This window comes from Echiichthys vipera, assembly GCF_963691815.1.
Source record: "Echiichthys vipera genome assembly, chromosome: 14".
Classification (NCBI taxonomy): domain Eukaryota; kingdom Metazoa; phylum Chordata; class Actinopteri; order Perciformes; family Trachinidae; genus Echiichthys; species Echiichthys vipera.
Window position 1 is genome coordinate 5,044,071 of NC_139839.1, and position 23,089 is coordinate 5,067,159.

General features: G+C 43.2%; 2 protein-coding genes across 2 annotated transcripts; one reads left to right on the plus strand and one right to left on the minus strand.

Moving 5' to 3' along the window:
* Positions 1 to 848: 848 nt before the first annotated feature.
* On the minus strand, positions 849 to 14,292 carry ap4m1 (adaptor related protein complex 4 subunit mu 1). The gene is made up of 16 exons (XM_083926473.1): positions 13,557 to 14,292; positions 12,455 to 12,516; positions 11,814 to 11,899; positions 11,582 to 11,688; positions 11,352 to 11,448; positions 11,035 to 11,145; positions 10,466 to 10,543; positions 10,009 to 10,071; positions 9,830 to 9,896; positions 8,915 to 8,968; positions 7,641 to 7,747; positions 5,477 to 5,568; positions 4,801 to 4,845; positions 4,508 to 4,558; positions 1,762 to 1,879; positions 849 to 1,505 (listed from the first exon to the last, which is right to left on the minus strand). Exons 2-16 carry the CDS (start codon positions 12,510 to 12,512, stop codon positions 1,314 to 1,316), a joined length of 1,326 nt encoding a protein of 441 aa, XP_083782599.1. The 5' UTR covers positions 12,513 to 12,516; positions 13,557 to 14,292; the 3' UTR covers positions 849 to 1,313.
* Positions 14,293 to 15,700: 1,408 nt separating this feature from the next.
* rbmx2 (RNA binding motif protein X-linked 2) lies at positions 15,701 to 21,056 on the plus strand. The gene is given in 7 exon segments (XM_083926474.1): positions 15,701 to 15,761; positions 16,626 to 16,741; positions 17,849 to 17,900; positions 17,995 to 18,124; positions 18,465 to 18,666; positions 18,742 to 19,232; positions 19,234 to 21,056. Coding segments are annotated over 7 exon segments (1,314 nt in total). The 5' UTR covers positions 15,701 to 15,756; the 3' UTR covers positions 19,552 to 21,056.
* The last annotated feature ends 2,033 nt before the right edge of the window (positions 21,057 to 23,089 follow it).

Here is a 23,089-nt window from a genome sequence, read left to right on the forward strand (position 1 = left end):
TACTGTTATAATTTATTTCACATTATAATTTATTTAACTTTTATATTTTATATTTTATTTCACTATTTAAGTATTTTATATTTTACTATTTTTAACCTCTCTGCACACGATCTGTGTGTATTTTATCTTGATTTGTATATATTTTATTACCATTTTATATTTTATTTTACTATTTTATATTTACTGTCTTTCACTTATTAACTATTTCATATTTATTCTACCAATTTATATTTTATTCTTTTATATTCAACTTACTATTTATTTTTATTTTACTGTTTTTTTTTTTTATTTATTTCATTTTTATTTTACTCATATTTGATTTCAATATTTTATATTTTAATTTAGTGTTATAATTTATTTTACTACTTTATTCCATTATATTAACATTTTATTTTCTATTTCACTATTTTTTATAATTTATTATTTTATGACTATTTTACTAATTTATATGTTTGTAAATTTATGAATAATGTGTTTGACATAAAGGCGTGAAATGACGATTTTTATTATGTTGCATTTATTTTAGAATCTAAAAGTTTATTTTTAAACTTCAAAAACAAAAAAAAGTCCTGATTTTTATTTTCACAACAAAGAAAAGAATCTTCTGCATTTTGCTTTTTATCTTTATTTACATATTTGATAATAAACTTTTCAACCAATCAACACGCACACACACACACACACACACACACACACACACACACACACACACACACACACACACACACACACACACACACACACACACACACACACACACACACACACACACACACACACACACACACACACACACACACACACACACACACACACACACACACACACACACACACACACACACACACACACACACACTTAGCTGAGGTCGACAGTTTTATGTGAAATAACGACTTTTCGTGAAATATACGACTTTTTATGAATCACCCTTTCCCGTCTGAGGCGACGCCCACCTGTCGATCAGCCAATAGGAACGCTCTCTCTCTCTGAGGTGAGCTGTGATTGGCCGAAGTCTCAGGACGGCAGAAGTCGAGTTTTCACCAAACAAAACTGCCGACCTCAGCTTTAAATGTCTGATTTAAACTATAAACGTGTGTTTTTAAAGATCTAAGTCTCCAGCAGGAACCAACGGGCAACAGACAGGAAGAGAGACAGGAAGTGACACAGGAAGTGAGACAGGAAGTGACACGGACCATCGTGTTGTTAAAGACACGAAGAGAAAAACAGAAGAGCCGTAAAAACAGAAGTTCAGAAAATAAAACATGAGATTCAAACATTCAGATCGTGAAAACGCGTCATCCGAGGAGAAGACGTCAAATCCGGATGACGTAGGAGTCGGAGTGCGTCACGTATCGGACCCATCGCTGCGACGGGCCGGGCTGCACGGGAGAAAGGCGCAGGAAGCGGATCTGGAGCCCCGTGGCGGTGAGTTTGGGAAGCTCGAAGCTCAGACCGACCGGACCGACCTCCAGCATGGAGGCGGAGCTGAGGCCGGCGACCTCCAGCTGCAGACGGGAGGAGCCACACAACACGAGGATTCAGTCAGTCAGTGATAAAAGTCTGAATATTAATATTTAGATGCTTTTTACGTCAATTAATGGTTTTAAATGCAACTTTTAACACGTAGGTTAAGTTGTCAGAGAGCGCTGCGGCGAGGCTGTGAATTCAGCTTCAACAATAACAAGCTATAACCTCTACTTTGGGGGCTCGTCCGGCACGATGTTACAGTGTGTGTGTGTGTGTGTGTGTGTGTGTGTGGACCTTGAAGAGAGCGGACAGTTGGGTTCCTCCCTGGAAGCGAGGGATCTGCCACTCGATGGCTCGGCTCTGCATCTTCAGCTCGGCGCTCTGATCTGGACTGCTGAGCTCCTGGGACAGACTACACACACACACACACACACACACACACACACACACACGCAGACACACACAGAGTCACAACTAGAGACGCACACAGGAGGGGGTTTTCACTCCAGTCCTATACCGGGACCAAAAGCAGTCCGGCACCCGCCCGTTCCCATTGACTCCTGTTCCTGGAAAAACTCCCGTTACCATTTTTAGCTTTTTCTGATGTTTTAAATCTTTTTTTTCCGATGTCTCCTCATGTCGAGTAAAGAACAGAACAGCTGCGATCTTTCTAACGTGATCCTGGATATCAGCTTTTTCCGCTGTGGCGTCCATTTTCTTTGCAGTTTATTAAAAATAGTCGGCTTCTCTTTTCCACTCTTGTTTTGAAAATCTCATGAGGTATTGTGTCTTGCAGCTTCCTTCCTGTCTGATCCAATCAGGAAGCTCGGTCAGCGTCAGTTCTCTGAGTGTCCACTAGGGGCAGGTTTCATAACAGAGCAGTTTCTCATTGAGCCCCATGTTAAACAGGCCGTTTACACAGCATCATTAATCCTGTTTAAGGACAAAAGAACATTCTAGTCTGTGTGTTTAGCTCATATCTCCATGACAACACTGAGGGGGAGGGGCTAGTTTTTATTTTATTAGAGGTTAAAGTTTATGAATAATTAGGGGCGTGGCCTCTTGAGTGACAGCTAGCCTCTGGCCCTCACTTCTCCTCGGAGGCTAGTTAGCATCATTAGCATGCTAACTCCGTCATTCGAGCAGCGGAGGATTGGGGCAGTGAGGTTTGGTGTTTTCCAGTCTGTGAGAGTGGGACTGTGTTGGACATCAGTGTAAATCAGAAACGCTGCTCTTCTCTCCTGGAGACACAGGGAATTAAGAAAAATGACTCCCGTTTATCTAGTAGCGTGTTCTGTTAGCATAGCTCCCGGGGAGCTGGAGCTAATGTGGCTAAACCAGTAAAGATCAGCCAGATGGACGTACGCCCGTCCCTCCAACGTCACATACATGCCCTTTGAGAGAGATGGAGACTCTTGTAGGCGAGGACGATTGGATCAAGTTAGAGGACGGACCTGATGGAGACGCTACGTCTGTTTTTACCGTCTGTGGTGTAAAGTGCGTTGTCCGTATACGTCATCACGTCGGTCTGTGACACGGGCAGCTCTGCGGCAACGAGCAGGATGAAGTAGATGAACCACGGCCTTTATTTATATCACGATGGTGGAAAGTGAAAAGCAGAGTTGAGAGGAGGTCGGGTTCACAGGTGATGATGTGACGGATAATCCTGCTCTCAGCTGATGGATCTCATCCTCTTCCACCACGCTGCGTCCGTCACAGCAGACCTGAACCAGCCGCCGCGATCGACACGCTTTAATCTCTACAGGGACTCGTTTCCTCAGCGACCCGGCCCTCAGTCATCAACACGGGGAAGAATCCTCCTGAACCCCTCAGTCACACACGCAGACGCACAAATCTGCAGCTATTTACATAATCCATGAATCGTTAAAGTGATATTTTAACGCAAAAGTGTCAGAAAATGCAGTTTTTTCAGCCTCAGATTTGTAGATTTACTGCTTTTCTTTTCTTTATTATCTCATTGAAATGAATATTTTTGTGGTTTGAAGCAAACAAACAGACTTTTTTCACTGTTTTCTGACATTTTGAAGAAAAACCCGTCAGATTAACGGAGACAGAGAATAACGGTCAGTTTCATCACTTGTGTGGTTGTTGTTCCTTCCTCTGAACGCCCTCGGTCTCTAGTTTGTGTTTGTTAAGTTTCATGAGGCTGATTTTCCTCGAGGTCACAACAACAACAACAACAACAACAGCTCATTTAGACGAACTAACGTTTCTATGGAGACAGACGTCGTCACACGTGAAGACGACGAGTCCACAAGAGACACTTTTATCATAATATCATAATAATACCACTTTTTTATCTTAATATTGACACTTTTTTTAATCATAATAGCACTTTTTTTATCTTAATAACACTGAATATTTATGCATTAAACATGTGTCTGTCTTTATTTTTCAATGTAATAAATTCAATGTTAAATAAAAAAAATCCAAGGTTAAAAATTAAACGTTAAAATGTTCAATACACCAAATTGAGATGCAAAATACAATGTTTACTTGAAATGTTAAATATTTAATGATAAAAATTCAACGATAAAAATTCAACATTAAATATTCAACATTAAATATTCAAGAGGCCAAATTCAGCAGTGAAATTCAGCAGCGTATAAATGTCACTGTTGACCTCAAAGAACCAAGGAAGAGCAACAGATCCCAGATTCTTCTCCCAGAGATCTGAGACAGCAGCTGCTACTTCATAAACTAATAAACACAATGTTTAGTTTCTGATTCAAAGAGTCACGTCTAGATCTTTACTAAGTTTCTGCTGGTTATGAACAGACGTCACCTGAACTCGTGTCAGTGTCGGTTTAATTTGCGTGACTTTAAATAACAAACAAATCGCCCTTCCTCCTCCTCCTCCACCTCCTCCTCTTCTTCACCTGTGACGCTTCCTGCTTCGCTTCTGTCGTTTCAAACCCGACGCACAAACGTCCTCACAGACACGGACCAGCTTCCCGTTTTCAAATATTCAAATTAAAGTGAAATCGCTGTTTTGAATAACAAATAAGCGATGACTCACCTCACGGAGCCTTTGGGGACGGCCACGGACACACACACACTGATGGCCGCGCTGCAGAGACACGAGATCATCGTCATCATGGTGGAAAACACATTTAATCACATTTGAAAGCTTCTTTTACTCGAGTGTTTCCATCTGACGTTATTATAACCACTGTTTTTATCTGACAGCTCGAGTTACATTAAGACAACGCTCGAGTTCTTTGACTCCTGCAGCAGAACACTCGTGTTAAAGCACTTCCTGTTTGGTGTTTTTAAATGTTCTTATTCGTATTTTCTGGAATAAAAACTCACCTCTTTGGAGGCAGATCACAGCGGAGCTTCAGGTACATCAGCAGCCTGCAGAGGAACAACAGCCGCGCCTTTTTAATCCTGTTCTCACCACGTTTACATCTTATTTATGACTCCATTTAAACAAAAATAAAAATAATACCATAGTGTCCTCAGTTCCCTAATGCTTATTGATTGTTAAGGAAACGGGATGAAACACAGCTGTGTCTCAGCTTTATATCGACGCGTTGCAGGAAATCCAAAATGAGTGAATATTTGCAAAAAACAAAAAGGTTTATCGCAATATTATTTTTTTCGCTAAATATTTCAACATATTTGTCGCAATATTCTGACTTTTTTTGTCACAAACTTCCGACCTTTGTCACAAACTTCCGACATTTTTTTCTTTAAAAAAACTGCAATAAAATTGTTTGTTTGTGACGATGTCTATCGAGTGTTGACACTGAAATCAAAGGGAATGCATCTGTGGGTTACAAAATAATTTGAATGGACTTTACTATGAGAGGAGCTGGTGCAGGGGCCAGTAGGTAAGTCTTTAAAACGCTCTTTAATAAACTCTGGCTTCACTAACTACGCTGATGCTGCTTTGTTTTGTGTGTAGGGACTCTTCTCATGCTGCTGCAGAGGTTTGCTGTTATTTTCAGCAGCATTAGTGGTCAAGGTTCCCGGTGGACTCTACCTTCCTCCGCTGTCCCGCTCGATGGTTGGGAAGAGACGGAAAGGCGGCGCTGAGGGCAGAGCGTCACTCAGCTGGTACTGCATCACTGTTTGCTGCGACAGGAAGAAGAAGAGGAGGAGTTCAACACAAAGATGTTAAATCAGTTCTTTGTTTGAGTTTGAGTCTTTTCTTTTCTAATCTTTAAAGGCTCCTAATGAGCGTACGGCACTAAAATGTAACAGAAATCCACCAGGTGTTGGAACTCATCACTATTCAGTTCTCATGTATTTCTGATAAAAGTCTGATCGATGGTTTTATTCGGACTTGAGCGCCGTCTCTCTGCAGAGCGACAGAGCGTCTGTGAGAGAGAGAGAGAGCGTCTGTGAGAGAGAGCGACAGAGCGTCTGTGAGAGAGCGACACAGCGTCTGTGAGAGAGAGAGAGAGCGTCTGTGAGAGATAGCGACAGAGCGTCTGTGAGAGAGAGCGACAGAGCGTCTGTGAGAGATAGCAACAGAGCGTCTGTGAGAGAGAGCGACAGAGCGTCTGTGAGAGAGAGCGACAGAGCGTCTGTGAGAGAGAGCGACAGAGCATCTGTGAGAGAGAGCGACAGAGCGTCTGTGAGAGAGAGCGACAGAGCGTCTGTGAGAGAGAGCGACACAGCGTCTGTGAGAGAGAGTGACACAGCGTCTGTGAGAGAGAGAGCGACACAGCGTCTGTGAGAGAGAGAGCGACACAGCGTCTGTGAGAGAGAGAGAGCGACAGAACGTCTGTGAGAGAAAGCAACAGAACGTCTGTGAGAGAGCGACAGAGCGTCTGTGAGAGAGAGCGACAGAGCGTCTGTGAGAGAGCGACAGAGCGTCTGTGAGAGAGAGAGCGACAGTGCGTCTGTGAGAGAGAGCGACAGAGCGTCTGTGAGAGAGCGACAGAGCGTCTGTGAGAGAGAGAGCGACAGAGCGTCTGTGAGAGAGCGACAGAGCGTCTGTGAGACAGAGCGACAGAGCGTCTGTGAGAGAGAGCGACAGTGCGTCTGTGAGAGAGAGCGACAGAGCGTCTGTGAGAGAGAGCGACACAGCGTCTGTGAGAGAGAGAGCGACAGAGCGTCTGTGTGAGAGAGCGACAGAGCGTCTGTGAGAGAGAGAGACAGTGCGTCTGTGTGAGAGAGCGACAGAGCGTCTGTGAGAGAGAGAGCGACTGAGCGTCTGTGTGAGAGAGCGACAGAGCGTCTGTGAGAGAGAGAGCGACAGAGCGTCTGTGAGAGAGAGAGCGACTGAGCGTCTGTGAGAGAGAGAGCGACAGAGCGTCTGTGAGAGAGAGAGCGACAGAGCGTCTGTGAGAGAGAGAGCGACAGAGCGTCTGTGAGAGAGAGAGCGACAGAGCGTCTGTGTGAGAGAGCGACAGAGCGTCTGTGAGAGAGCGACAGAGCGTCTGTGAGAGAGAGCGACAGAGCGTCTGTGAGAGAGAGCGACAGTGCGTCTGTGAGAGAGCGACAGAGCGTCTGTGAGAGAGAGAGAGCGACAGAGCGTCTGTGAGAGAGAGCGACAGAGCGTCTGAGAGAGAGCGACAGAGCGTCTGTGAGAGAGAGAGAGCGACAGAGCGTCTGTGAGAGAGAGCGACAGAGCGTCTGTGAGAGAGCGACAGAGCGTCTGTGAGAGAGAGCGACAGAGCGCCTGTGAGAGAGAGCGACAGAGCGTCTGTGAGAGAGAGCGACAGAGCGCCTGTGAGAGAGAGCGAGGAACGGTGGAGAACTGATGAGTCACGAGGTGAGACGCCGGTCAACACGGGCTGAGGTTTCCAGAGATGGCGGACGATAACGCAGCTTCATCCAGAGCTTAAAAGAGATATGATGCTGGAGTTTCTGCTGCACAGGAACTTTTAATTTGACTGATCCTAGAGCGCAGAATCCAGATGCTAACAGTTAGCACGTACTATAGTTCTAGAATACTGTGGTATTTGTGCGAGGAAGATATTCAGACTTTTCTGTCACATCAGCGTAGTGTAAACAAACCGGCCGTTTCACTTTCTCAGCACAGGCGTCTGGGGAGGAGGGAGTGTCAGAGGTCAGAGGTCAGGGGGCGGGACTTTGGAGGGTGGCGGAGTCGTTCATGTTAAATGTTTTACTTAGTGCTGTAAAACATGAAGAAAGGGAAGAACGGCTTTGTTCTGATATAAACAGACTTTAATCACCTCTCCCTGGCTCGGACACAGGCGGAGGATCCGGTTGCTGTCGAACTCGTCCAGTTTGACGGCCTGGTGGAAACTGCACTCGTCGACACGAACAGCAGCTCCGTAACCTGAACAAACAACAACAACAAGAACCTGAAGAAACAACAACAACCTGAAGAAACAACAACAACCTGAAAAAACAACAACAACCTGAAGAAACAACAACAACCTGAAGAAACAACAACAACAACCTGAAGAAACAACAACAACCTGAAGAAACAACAACCTGAAGAAACAACAACAACAACCTGAAGAAACAACAACAACAACCTGAAGAAACAACAACAACCTGAAGAAACAACAACAACAACCTGAAGAAACAACAACAACAACCTGAAGAAACAACAATATCAACCTGAAGAAACAACAACAACAACAACAACAACCTGAAGAAACAACAACAACAACCTGAAGAAACAACAATAACAACCTGAAGAAACAACAACAACAACAACAACCTGAAGAAACAACAACAAAAACCTGAAGAAACAACAATAACAACCTGAAGAAACAACAACAACAACCTGAAGAAACAACAACAACAACAACAACCTGAAGAAACAACAACAACAACAACAACCTGAAGAAACAACAACAACAACCTGAAGAAACAACAACAACAACCTGAAGAAACAACAACAACAACAACAACCTGAAGAAACAACAACAACAACCTGAACAAACAACAACAACCTGAGCAAACAACAACAACAACAACAACAACCTGAAGAAACAACAACAACCTGAAGAAACAACAACAACCTGAAGAAACAACAACAACAACCTGAAGAAACAACAACAACAACCTGAAGAAACAACACCAACAACCTGAAGAAACAACAACAACAACATGAAGAAAACAACAACAACCTGAAGAAACAACAACAACAACAACCTGAAGAAACAACAACAACAACAACCTGAAGAAACAACAACAACCTGTAGAAACAACAACGACAACCTGAAGAAACAACAACAACAACAACAACAACCTGAAGAAACAACAACAACAACAACAACAACCTGAAGCTACAGGAAACAGTTACTCAGCAGCTAAAGACAAAACCTCCAAAGGTTTGTTTCAGAAGATCCGTTCTTTAAAATTCACACTTTTCTGCAGACTTTTCTCTCTAAATATATAATAATAATATTAATAATAACATTAATAATAAATAATAATAATAACACATAATAAAGACAGAAGTGTAAACATGTTGAATGATCGTGTGTTTCACCTCGGAGCTGTGACTTCCCGATGCTGAACTCCTCGTTCAGACCGATTCTCATCTCTGTTGACAGAAGACAAAGTGTGTGTTCAGTCACAGGTGTGTGTTTTTATTCTCTGCCGTCGTTCCTGGGTCCTGGTCCTTGAGTTCAGACAGAGCGCCGTTTATCTCCGGCCTGATTCAGCGCCTAACGTGACGGCTCCGACCCTGCTCTTACTGACCCACAGGAAAGGAAACAGGAAACAGCTGATCACAGAAACGAGAGACGGCAGAATACGGAGCGTGGCGATGAGCGACCAACGCCTGTGAAACCTGTGAGACTCCGACCATCACAGAGGACAGAGACGGACCCAGAGACTGTTGACTGAACTGGACTCTGAGCCACATGCATGGGACTGAATGAGGCCCAGCACAGATGTCTCCCTTTTCCCTGATGCTCTGAATAAGGAGCTAAACTGCTCTAGGCTCTGTTTCTAAATACAGTTCTAAGAAGCTGTGAAAAGTCTCTAAATGTAGTGAGAAAGTGGCGTCTGGGAGTGCTTTGGGCCGGGGAAGGGGCTCCCAGCAGCACCCTCTGCTCAGTGAGGACACTGCAGGATGGAGAATGCCGGACAGGAGGGGGACGTTCAAACCCGGGAAGTATCGCCGTTATTGTACAGAAGTGTTTTGCTGTTTTACTGGAGAACAAAGACGCGCTTGTTGTCAAACTCTTCGCTGAGAGGCGAAGAGGAAAGAGACTGTTTCATGTTCTTTGACCCGTGAACGTTCCTCGCTGCTCTCATGAGGGAATATGAAGAGAAACCTTGAAGGGCGTGGCTGCTCTGAGTGACAGCTGTCCGTCTGACACTAAAGTGACTGGATGGACGCACGTTCGATCCCTCAGGACAGATGTTTCAACCTGGTGAGAACGGGAAAAAACCTCACCTGAGCAGCTCGGCATGTAGCACTTCACTCTGATCTCTCCCTCGACGTCGGCCTTCATCAACACTCCCTGCAGAGAGACACATTCGAACACGAGCGACTGAGACACACGGACGACACGTGCACACTTTTCATGAGCGTGCGTTTGTCGTTCCCGCTGTGATCACGCCGCTGTTACTCACGTTGGAGCCGATGACCACGGACATCCTCTCGATCACGTCCACAAATATCTCGCTCTTCCCGCCCTGGAAAACAAACAAGCATGGAAACTGTTTCAGGAAGTCTGCAGGGGAGCTGGGACCAGACTATTTACTGGAACGTGTCGGTTATTTCCAACACACACACACACACACACACACACACACACACACACACACACACACACACACACACACACACACACACACACACACACACACACACACACACACACACACACACACACACACACACACACACACACACACACACACACACACACACACACACACACACACACACACACACACACACACACACCTTAAACGCCTGTCTCTGCTTTGTTCCTGTTTCTAAAAGACTAAATTAAACTCCTGGAAAAAGACAGAACAGGGGAATTTTAATGTAAAGATATGAAGGAGAAACAGTCGAGGTGTTTACCTGCTCTCTGCTGGACTGGATGGGTCTGCTGGCTGCAGAGCTCGGAGCCACTTTACTCTGCTGAGTCTCTGCTCCGAACTGCAAAATGACAAACAAAAAGATGCAAAATGACTAAAATAGATGCAAAACCAGCACAAAAAGATGCAAAATGACTAAAAATAGTTGCAAAACCAGCACAAAAAGATGCAAAATGACTAAAAATAGACGCAAAACCAGCACAAAAAGATGCAAAATGACTAAAAATGGATGCAAAACCAGCACAAAAAGATGCAAAATGACTAAAAATAGATGCAAAACCACCACAAAAAGATGCAAAATGACTAAAAATAGATGCAAAACCAACACAAAAAGATGCAAAACGACTAAAAATAGATGCAAAACCACCACAAAAAGATGCAAAATGACAAACAAAAAGATGCAAAATGACTCAAAATAGATGCATTTCCTCATGTAAACCTCTGACATGTAGTCATTAGTTTGTCATCAGAGACCAAAGTGTTGAACGCTCAGTGACCTCTGACCTCTTACCAACGCTGTGACCTCTGAGGTCAGAGGTGCTGTGAACGTACCAAGCCGACGTTGCTGAGGTCGAACAGGCTGAAGGGTCTGGAAGACACGGCTTCAGTCTGGATGAAGTTCTTCAGGACGTCAGAGGACGTCGTCTGGATGTAACCGTAGTCCTGACGGAGACACAGGGGTGGAGATGTGACAGCTTTACACAATCAAGAGTCTTTTATTCAGACGGACTCCAGGAGTGAAGATACATTTCACTCATAATCTGTCCATGATTTCCGTAAATAACCTGCTGAGATTTCCCTTTAGTCACATATTTGTGTTAATGTTTACATTTTGAATTTCCCCCCTCGTCATGAAAAGCTGGACTCACCACGACCTCGTCCAGCAGCTCGTAGATCAGAGCGAAGTTCATCTGCACCGACTTCTCCGACAGGCAGCCGCAGTAATCTTTAACCAGAGCGGCTAACCTGCACGCGCGCGCACACACACACACACACGCACACGCACACAGACACACACACACGCACGCACGCACACAATTATTTTCAAGGGTGCAAAAAGAAAAGATATATCAATAAGATAAAACGCACCTCAACGCACCTGTTGAGGAACTCGACGATGGTGAAGGGGGAGGAGTCAGCGGTCGTCGTGGCGACCCAGTACAGCCCCGCCTGCCTGACGTGGACGAAGTGAAGATCTTTGTGTTTCTGCGGAACGACGCATTCATTCAGTCCTCTGATTGGATGGTTACTGCTCTTTCAAAATAAAATTAAAACACACACACACACACACACGCACGCACGCGCACACACACACACACACAAGGCGTTACCATGACGACTGGAGGCTGGTCCCCGGTCAGTGCTGTCACCTTCTCATAGAAAACACCGACGACGTCACTTCCTGCTTCTCCGCGGACTGATGGTGAAGGTTAAGAACATTTATTTATGAGCAGAAAGGACGTGATTGGTTCATCCGTGTTGCTAAGATTCTTATTTTTATTAAAATTTAATAAAAAATAAAAGACTTTAAACTGTTTGGAACTAACGAAACTACCTCACCAGCATCAACTCCTGCGTCTGTGACGTAAAAACGCTGCTTTTGTCCGTGGAGTCTGGTGGCTTTAAGGAGAGCAGAGTCAGAAATAATTAAAATAAAACAACACGTTTGGCTGCTGACCCCGGTCACGCCGGGACATGGCGCTCTCCTCAAAGCCTCCAGACTCTTTGACCTCACAGGACGCAGGAGTTTCTGCTCTGCTGCGCTTTGTTTGTGTTACGCATCATTCTGCAGCTCAGGGCTGTTCAACTGGTGGCCCCCGGGCCCTGAGGCGGCCTCCGGGCCCTGAGCCTGCCACCGGGCCCCGATCTGGCCCCCGGGCCTGAGCCGAGCCGCGAGTGCACGGCCACAATGCTTAATTTCAGAGCCCTGGCGCAGGTGAAACCCGGAGGAGGGAGGAGCAGGTGAGGATACAGTCTTTGTAGATGAGGTGGTCGCCCTTTGACGACAGGATGAAGAGCTGAGAGATCATCCTGCTGAGAGACAGACACACAGACACCGTCAGCACAGACGCCACGGTGCATGTTCACGCTCCGACCGTCAGCACAGACGCCACGGTGCATGTTCACCACGCTCCGACCGTCAGCACAGACGCCACGGTGCATGTTCACCACGCTCCGACCGTCAGCACAGACGCCACGGTGCATGTTCACGCTCCGACCGTCAGCACAGACGCCACGGTGCATGTTCACGCTCCGACCGTCAGCACAGACGCCACGGTGCATGTTCACGCTCCGACCGTCAGCACAGACGCCACGGTGCATGTTCACGCTCCGACCGTCAGCACAGACGCCACGGTGCATGTTCACGCTCCGACCGTCAGCACAGACGCCATGAGTCAGAAAAAGCGTGAACATGTTTTTAATCTGGACACAGGCTCAGACAATGAACAGTGAGTTTAATTCACTGAAAATAACATGCAAAATGACCAGAAATAGATGTAAAATAACTTTAAAAAATAGATAAATGACCAGAAATAGATGTAAAATAACTTTAAAAAATAGATTAATGACCAGAAATAGATGTAAAATTACTTTAAAAAATAGATAAAGGACCACAAATAGATATAAAATTATTTTAAAGAAATATATACATATATATATATTACTTGAAATCATAAAAATATATTCATAAAAATCAGAAAAGACATTATTCAAACATCATAAACGTATATTATTAAACAATAATAAAATATAGTATTAAAAACATTAAAATATATTCTTAAAAAAAGATAAAATCATAAAAATATTTTATTAAAATCATATATATAGTATTAAGAAAGCATAATATATTATTAAAAAAATCATAAAAAAATATATTATTAAAAAAACAGAAATATATATTATTCAAAAATCATATAAATATATTTTTAAAAATAATAAATATATATCATTAAAAAGCAACTATTGCGATGCCTGATGAATTTAACATAATTGAATAAAAGTGTTTAGGAGCATAAATGAACATTAAAGTGAATTAACTCTGGTCTTTGAGGAGCTGCATGAGCTTCACTTACCCGCAGTAGACTCACCGTGAACCGGAGACTCCTGAAGTGTTTATTTAACACTTTAAAGACATTTAAATGATGTGTATTAACGGTTAAGCTAGCCTAGCTAACCGGAGACACCTGAAGTGCTTATTTAACACTTTAAAGACATTTAAATGATGTGTATTAACGGTTAAGCTAGCCTAGCTAACCGGAGACACCTGAAGTGCTTATTTAACACTTTAAAGACATTTAAATGATGTGTATTAACGGTTAAGCTAGACTAGCTAACCGAAGACACCTGAAGTGTTTATTTAACACTTTAAAGACATTTAAATGATGTGTATTAACGGTTAAGCTAGCCTAGCTAACCGAAGACACCTGAAGTGTTTATTTAACACTTTAAAGACATTTAAATGATGCGTATTAACGGTTAAGCTAGCCTAGCTAACCGGAGACTCCTGAAGTGCTTATTTAACACTTTAAAGACATTTAAATGATGTGTATTAACGGTTAAGCTAGCCTAGCTAACCGGAGACACCTGAAGTGCTTATTTAACACTTTAAAGACATTTAAATGATGTGTATTAACGGTTAAGCTAGCCTAGCTAACCGGGAGCGGTCGTTAACGTTAACCACCGCAGCTTACTTTAACTTCTAATTAAACACATTAAAGCAGGTTATGTTAAACTGCTAAACGCGGACATATTTATACGGATTAAACCGTTAAAATGAGCATTAAAGGCTCCACTATGACTCTAACACAGTGAGGGGATGTTACTAACTGACAGGCTGCTGTTTACAAACCGGGTCAAAGATGGCGGACGTCTCCACAGCGACGCCTGCTGCAGAGGCGGGAAACTCCAACAACGGCCATTTTGTTTGTTTGTTTGTTTTGTGATTATCTCTTGATTTATTTCGATATTAAACAATAACAACATACAAACATGATCATTAATACATAAAATATTCAAGAACCGGGGAGGGTTTTTAAATATAAATATTAAATATGGAGAAAATCTGAATAGTTTTAGCAGCTTTCTTGTTTTTTGAGTCAAAAATGTTGTTTTTTGTTCAGTTTTCTTACCAACAGCAACAAAAGAGTGTTTAAAGTTACTTAATTTGTTTTTTTAAAATATGATATTATGTTAAAATGATCAACAAATGAATTAGGTATATTTCTTTTTATGTTTTTTACTTTTGTTGTCATGGAAACCGAACAGTACATTTTTCCACAACAAAGAAAAATCAGAAAACATTACAAACGTATTCAAAATGGCGGGGCTCTTTTGACAACACAATAAGGTACAAACATATATAAATAAATTATAATTAAATAAATTACATACATAATAAAGTAAAAAAGAGACTTAGGGCTTTTTTTACAAGGGAAAAAACAGTTTAATTCCTTTCATTTATGAATTTTAGAGATTTTACATATATTCAAATTCATTCAGGAAAACGGCATAATGAAAGTAGTGTTTTTAATTTTTATTTTAAAAACACTACTAAATAAATACATTTCATTAAATTAAAGCCTTTATTTATCGTTTATTATTTTATTTAAACAAGTTTTATTTAACAGTTACACACACAAACAATTCCAAATGGATTGAAAAAAAATAAAATAAATAAATACATCTCAATAAAACATACCAGAGAAAAATAAACACATTAATGTTATGATTAATTAATAATTCAAAGAGTTCACTTTTTTTTTAGAAATTACTACTAATAAAAAAAAAAGCGTTTCTATGGCAACTCTTTTTATTTTTACTTTATTTGCATTTTTCACCTATATCATAATAAAAGCTTTTGTAGAACAATTCGGCATCGTATATAACAAGGAAAATTAAGTATATATTATTGAAGTTATTTCTCCTTTCAATGAACATTACAATCTTAATTACATCTTCATTCTATTATTCATTCATCTTCAACCGCTTATCCCGGGGTCGGAAGCGTGAATAGATACAGAGAAATGAAATTAAAAAGTGGGTTAAAATATTAAAATTCCTTGAAAATATCCTGTAAAATATCAGCGTTATAAGAACATTTCTTATTATTAATAATTTGGATAAACTAAAAAATAAATTTTTAATTTTGAATTAACGTTTGATGACGTCATCCAACCAGCAGGCGGCAGCAGAGGCGGGAATTTACCCGGAAGTAGCTCGTGTCAGCACGGTAGACAATTCCGACCATTACATCGGTTTCTCTCCCGTGTAACCATGAAGTAAGTAAACGTTTCCACCTCCGGATGATTATTTGGTTTATTATCTTGTGTTCGGCGCTAATTTATCCTGTCGTGGTGTTTATTCTGGGGTGTAAAGTTAGCCGTTAGCTCCGTGCTAACAGCTAACTCTGCCCCGTGCTAACAGCTAACTCTGCCTCCGCTCCTCATTCACGACAACAGCAGCCGCTCCGAACCTCCTTAAATAAATCACCATTTTACGGTTAACTCGTAAACAAACAGCGTGAAACACACCATTCAAGGTTATAATTAACACTTAGACGCGGTTTATTCATTCGGCAACAATAAACCAGTTGGTGTGTCAACAAAATCAGAGTTTTTCCCCTTTAGTTAAGTGTAAACGTTAAATTGGACGTAATTTGAATTGAGTCTGGCGTGAAGGTTTCTCCAAACACAGCTTCACAGTGTGTTTGAACTGCATGTATGCACTCACATATTACATTATATCTATCTATCTATCTATATATATATCTATGTATATATTTACACACACACACACACACACAAACACCACCCATACACTACTGTCCATGCTGTTCTATAGAGTACTCATGTTTATATTTATACACTGGATTCATATCAAACCTCCACTATTATAGTCTACTATTATTACTTTACTCTGCACCGTATATTAACAATGACAATTATTAAAATTACGTATGTTTGTGCTTTACATAAGGGGCCCAGTGTCGACCCCTGAGGCACACCTAAGAACCTGATCCTCCTCCCAAAACTAAATAAAAACTAGATAATTGAACCAAATTCAAGTGGCACCACATAAATAAGAAGAATAAGTGTGTGTGTCGAGGTGCAGCCGGTAAAACATTCTTTGTTCTGTGTTTTCAGTCCGCTAACGAAGGTGAAGTTGATCAACGAGCTGAATGAGCGCGAGGCCAACCTCGGGGTGAACGAGTCGGTTTCCTGGCACACCGAGTACAAAGACAGCGCCTGGGTGTTTGTTGGTAAGACCTCCGTCTGGACCAGGAGCAGGACGAACATCTCAGATCCATGTGTATATATGTTTATATATTAACGTGTAATTATGGCGTAAAATCATCCCAGGGTCTTTTTTAGCACTTACATTCATCAAATAATCATGGAGACAGTTCTTTCAACTATAAAGGTAGAAATCCAGGAGAGATGCTAACAGCCGGAAGTGGCTAACAGTGGTTAGCTCGGGGCAGCACGGTGAAGTCATTCAAAGGTCTTTTTTAACCACTAATGCTGCTGAAAATAACAGCAAACCTCTGCAGCAGCATGAGAAGAGTCCCTACACACACAACAAAGCATCATCAGCGTAGTTAGTGAAGCCAGAGTTTATTAAGGAGTGTTTTAAAGACTTACCTACTGGCCCCTGTACCAGCTCCTCTCATAGTAAAGTCCATTACAGTGGAAGGAGCCCATTGGTGCTTCAGGAATCTGGTGCACACGCACTGACGGGCACTTGATGGGCGGGAGAGGCCGTACACATAAAACAAAGCAGACATTGTTGTTCTTGCACTCTTGTTTCAAATTTCGGTAACACTACATAACACGTCCGCGACTTAGAGCATAACCCCCGCTCACTTTCAGCGTAGGTTGCCCCTTATTTCACACTAGTACTGAGTCACTCTCGCTCATTTCCCCCCTGTTTTCCCTGTGCATTTACAGAGTAGCCAGGCTGCGTCTTAGCATGTAATTGTACGAGAGTTACGCTCTAAGACGCAGCCTGGCTACACGGTAAAACGCGGGGGAAGAGAGCAGGAGTGACTCAGTACGTGTGTGATATGAGGGGCATTGTACGCAGGAAGTGAGCGGTGGTTACGGCCATGTTCTTTAATGTTAGCAAAACTTTATTTCAAACCCTCAAAGTTTCCAATTTTCCATCTTTGAAAACTTCTGAACTTGTAGAAATGTGACACGAGAAGTTGATGATGTTGAACACACAGTCCACGTACTTCAAATTTCATGCAAAATCTTCTACCGAATCTGCAGAAATCCAACTTTAGTGAATAAAGTTTCCTCCTTCGTCCCAGAGACGACGTTTCTCCAGACTTGTTGTGAAGAGTCTTTGTTGTTGTTTCCTGCAGGAGGATTTCCGTACGAGCTCAGCGAAGGCGACATCATCTGCGTCTTCTCTCAGTACGTTCCCACAGACGTGATTTCATCCTCCCTCACTGTTAACCGCCGCTCACACCTTCCTCTCCTCCTTCTCCTCCTCCTCCTCCTCTTTCAGGTACGGAGAGATCGTCAACATCAACCTGGTGCGCGACAAGAAGACGGGGAAGTCCAAAGGTTTCTGCTTCATCTGCTTCGAGGACCAGAGGAGCACCGTCCTTGCTGTGGACAACTTCAACGGCATCAAGGTGAGTGCTCCGCCCTCAGTTCCTGCGCTGGCGTCCAGATCTTACTGCGATTTAATTTCAATAAACAACCGAAACAAATCCATCGTGATGAGGATTCAGGTCTGTGTGCATGACGACAGCAGGTCGACCAACGTCCAACGGTTGTTTCCCAGAATGTTGAATGAACAATAAAAGAAAATTGAGGCGTTTTAGCAAATGTTTGCTTTCTTTTCTAGAGTTAGTTGAGACTGTTCCAGTCTTTATGCTAAGCTATGCTATGCTGAGTTAAGCTAAGCTAAGCTAAGAGACGCCTTGTTTACCAAGGTTCCAATCACGCTGACCTCGATGTGTTCTGTGTCAGATTAAAGGTCGGACGATTCGCGTGGATCACGTTAAAGACTACCGTCCCCCCAAAGACACGGAGGACATGGACGACATCACCAAACGTCTGAGGGAGGACGGCTGCGCCCCCAAAGACCACCAGTCCTCCTCCTCGTCCTCCTCCGCCGCAGAAGAGGAAGACGAGGAGCAGTACGTCATCCCCGTGAAGAAGCCCAAAAAAGGTAAACAGTCACTTCCTGTTCCTTCTGTCCCAAATGCATTCTGGGACGGACTTTAATGTCTCCTCTCTGCCTCAGACAAGAAAGAGAAGAAGAAGAAGAAAGAGAAGAAGAAGAAGAAGGAGAAAGAGAAGGCGAGCCAGGCGCTGCGCTCCTCCTCCTCTTCCTCACCTCCGCCTCCTTCCGTCAGAGTCAAAGAGGAGAAGGAGGACGCCGCCTACGACAAGTACAACCAGAGGGGGGCGCCACCAGGAGGACGGCAGGACGGACAGAGAGCCAGGGAGAACGAGAGACTCAGGGGGGAGGAAGAGAGGAAGAGGGAGGGAGGGAGAGAGAGAGAGGAAGACAGGAAGAGAGAGGGAGGGAGAGAGAGAGAGGAAGACCGGAAGAGGGAGAGGGAGGAAGACTGGAAGAGGCAGATGGACAGAGAAAGAGAGGAAGACAGGAAGAGAGATAGAGGCGAAGACAGGAAGAGGGAGACAGACAGAGAGGAAGACAGGAAGAGGACTCGTGAGAGGGAGGTAGATAGAAACGATAGAAGAAGAGAGACAGACAGAGACGATAGAAGGAGAGACGACAGAAGAAGAGAGACGGACAGACGATAGAAGAAGAGAGACGGACAGAGACCATAGAAGAAGAGAGACAGACAGAGACCATAGAAGGAGAGAGACGGACAGAGACCATAGAAGAAGAGAGACAGACAGAGACCATAGAAGAAGAGAGACGGACAGAGACCATAGAAGAAGAAACGGACAGACCATAGAAGAAGAGACGGACAGAGACCATAGAAGAAGAGAGACAGACAGAGACCATAGAAGAAGAAACGGACAGACCATAGAAGAAGAGAGACGGACAGACGATAGAAGAAGAGACGGACAGAGACCATAGAAGAAGAGAGACGGACAGACCATAGAAGAAGAGAGACGGACAGAGACCATAGAAGAAGAGAGACAGACAGAGACCATAGAAGAAGAGAGACGGACAGAGACCATAGAAGAAGAGACGGACAGAGACCATAGAAGAAGAGAGACAGACAGAGACCATAGAAGAAGAGACGGACAGAGACCATAGAAGAAGAGAGACGGACAGACGATAGAAGAAGAGACGGACAGAGACCATAGAAGAAGAGAGACGGACAGAGACCATAGAAGAAGAGACGGACAGAGACCATAGAAGAAGAGAGACAGACAGAGACCATAGAAGAAGAGACGGACAGAGACCATAGAAGAAGAGAGACGGACAGAGACCATAGAAGAAGAGAGACAGACGGAGACCATAGAAGAAGAGAGACAGACAGAGACCATAGAAGAAGAGAGACGGACGGAGACCATAGAAGAAGAGAGACAGACAGAGACCATAGAAGAAGAAACGGACAGACCATAGAAGAAGAAACGGACAGACCATAGAAGAAGAGAGACGGACAGACCATAGAAGAAGAGAGACGGACAGACGATAGAAGAAGAGAGACGGACAGAGACCATAGAAGAAGAGAGACGGACAGACGATAGAAGAAGAGACGGACAGAGACCATAGAAGAAGAAACGGACAGACCATAGAAGAAGAAACGGACAGACCATAGAAGAAGAGAGACGGACAGAGACCATAGAAGAAGAGAGACGGACAGAGACCATAGAAGAAGAGAGACAGACAGAGACCATAGAAGAAGAAACGGACAGACCATAGAAGAAGAAACGGACAGACCATAGAAGAAGAGAGACGGACAGACAATAGAAGAAGAGACGGACAGAGACCATAGAAGAAGAGAGACAGACAGAGACCATAGAAGAAGAAACGGACAGACCATAGAAGAAGAAACGGGCAGACCATAGAAGAAGAGAGACGGACAGACGATAGAAGAAGAGACGGACAGAGACCATAGAAGAAGAGAGACAGACAGAGACCATAGAAGAAGAGACGGACAGACCATAGAAGAAGAAACGGGCAGACCATAGAAGAAGAGAGACGGACAGACGATAGAAGAAGAGACGGACAGAGACCATAGAAGAAGAGAGACAGACAGAGACCATAGAAGAAGAGACGGACAGAGACCATAGAAGAAGAGAGACAGACAGAGACCATAGAAGAAGAGACGGACAGAGACCATAGAAGAAGAGAGACAGACAGAGACCATAGAAGAAAAGACGGACAGAGACCATAGAAGAAGAGAGACAGACAGAGACCATAGAAGAAGAGAGACGGACAGAGACCATAGAAGAGGAGAGGTCGACTCCGTCTGCGTTCTTTCAGGGACAGTAAGTTAATCATTAAAGTTTTTAACGTGGTTAAAGATTTATTATAAATATTCTCATTGTACACTTCGTCGGCTCGGTTAAAGATGGCCGCCAAAGTGAAACAACATCGTTGAAAGTTTTGTAATAAAACAAAGAAATGTCTTCATCTGTCTGTTTTTAATTGTGCAGAGATCAACGCAGCGAATGTTCATTTTATCTTGATGAAAAAGTCAAGAGTTTTGTTAGCTAACGTTAGCTAATGTGAACATGCTAACTTAGCTTAAGATGAGTCAACTGCCACCAGCTAATTGACTCATTAGCTTGGTGGCTGGAATTAGCAACTTGTCATAGAGCCTACTCACACTGTCCTTCTGGCCACGGCCAAAACCGTTTTTTCAGCTAAAGTCTAGTACCTTTAAGCAGTGTGAGTGCACCCGCTCCGCGCTCAACTGCGGCCAGCGGACCGTCCACGGCCCGCTTGAAAGAGGTGGGCTTTAGCGGAGCCGTTTGCACGTGTACGAGCACGAGCGTGCGCACGTGTGCGAGCACGAGCACGAGCCCTACGGCAGTAGCGTTATGTCCGCCTGTTCGGACATGTAAATAGAAGGACAGAGCATGCGCGGACATTTAACAACAACAACAATGGCGGTGAAAGGTTCACGTTGGTGTGATGCGGAGGTGGAGTGTTTACTGCAGATTTGGTCGGATGAAAATATTCAAAAACAGTCGACAAGACGCACAAAAACTCCGAGGTCTACGGAAAGATTTGTAAACAAAGCCACACACACACGATCAATGCGTGTGACGTGTTACGGCGTAATGGCGTATGGACAGCAAGAAGCATTGGCCGAGGCCCTGGCAGTGTACAAACGGAGCTGGGGCGTGGGGGGAGAGGGAGGGGGGGACAAGTACCCTAAAGTCCGGGTCGCGGTGCGTAAGGACAGTGTGAGTGCGCTCATAGTAACACAATGAAATAACCACAAGTAATGCTAGTTATCGTAACGCTAACTTGATAACTTAGCATTAGATGAATCATCTTTCCATACAGCTAACTTATTGTAGCTTCGTGAGCGTAGTGAACCGAACATTATAACATAACCGTACACATTAGCTTAGCTGGAATTAGCCAACTGTCATAGTGTCAAAGTTTAATGTAATTTCATTCTAATGAAATAGTCAGAAGTTATGTTAGCTAAAATGTTAACATGCTATTTTAGCTTTAGATAAGTCCACTACCCACAGCTAGTTGTTCTAATTAGCATGGTGGCTGTAATTAGCACATCAAGTTTCATTCACGTTACGTTTATTCAAATCATTTAATGAAACAGCAGCAAGTAATGCTAGTTATCTTAAAGCTAATTTGATAACTGAGCATTACATTAATCTATTTCCCATACTGCTAACTTACTGTAGCTTCATCGTGTTTAACTTTGTAACTCTGTGACGTTGCGTACACATTAGCTGGAATTAGCAACTCGTCATAGTAGCACATCAAGTTTTTTCATTTCACTCCAACAGTTTCCGGTCATGTTAGCTAAAGCAACGTTAACGTGCATAGATGGGATCGACTACCAACAGCTAACAAACTGTGGCTAACGCTACATGGCAACATCGTGATTTATCGAGTTTCAAAGCAAAAGAAGTGATCAAACGAATACTGACGTCTTAATCGAGCACTCGTGCCCAACGTTAGCGGCTAGGTGTGTTTCGTTATCTTCGGGCAGAGCCATGCTAGCCACCTTTTCCAGTCTTCATGCTAAGCTAAGCTAAGCTAAGCTAAGCAGCTGCTTGCTTTAGCCAAACAATGAATGAACTTAAATGATTCCTTTATAAATAACTGGACTTGTTTTTGTCCTGAAAGATGAAACATCCCGACGTTTAAATGACCGATGCTCAGCCCTCTTTGTTTATATTTATTTATTTTATCTTATTTTTATTTTTTATGGAGATAAATCTGTAAAAACCAGAATCACACAGAATTAAACTGCAGCCTTTTATTAGAGAAACAAACACTGAACAAAGAAAACCTCAAATCGCTCCGACGCTGGAAACTCTCAGTGGACTTAAACCAGAGGATCTGCACATGTGCATAAATCTAGATTTAGATTAATAATAATATTTATAATATCAGACACAGTTTAATTAACACGAGCCGGGAAACAACTGGGACATTTGGTGAAAATCTAAATTTTCTT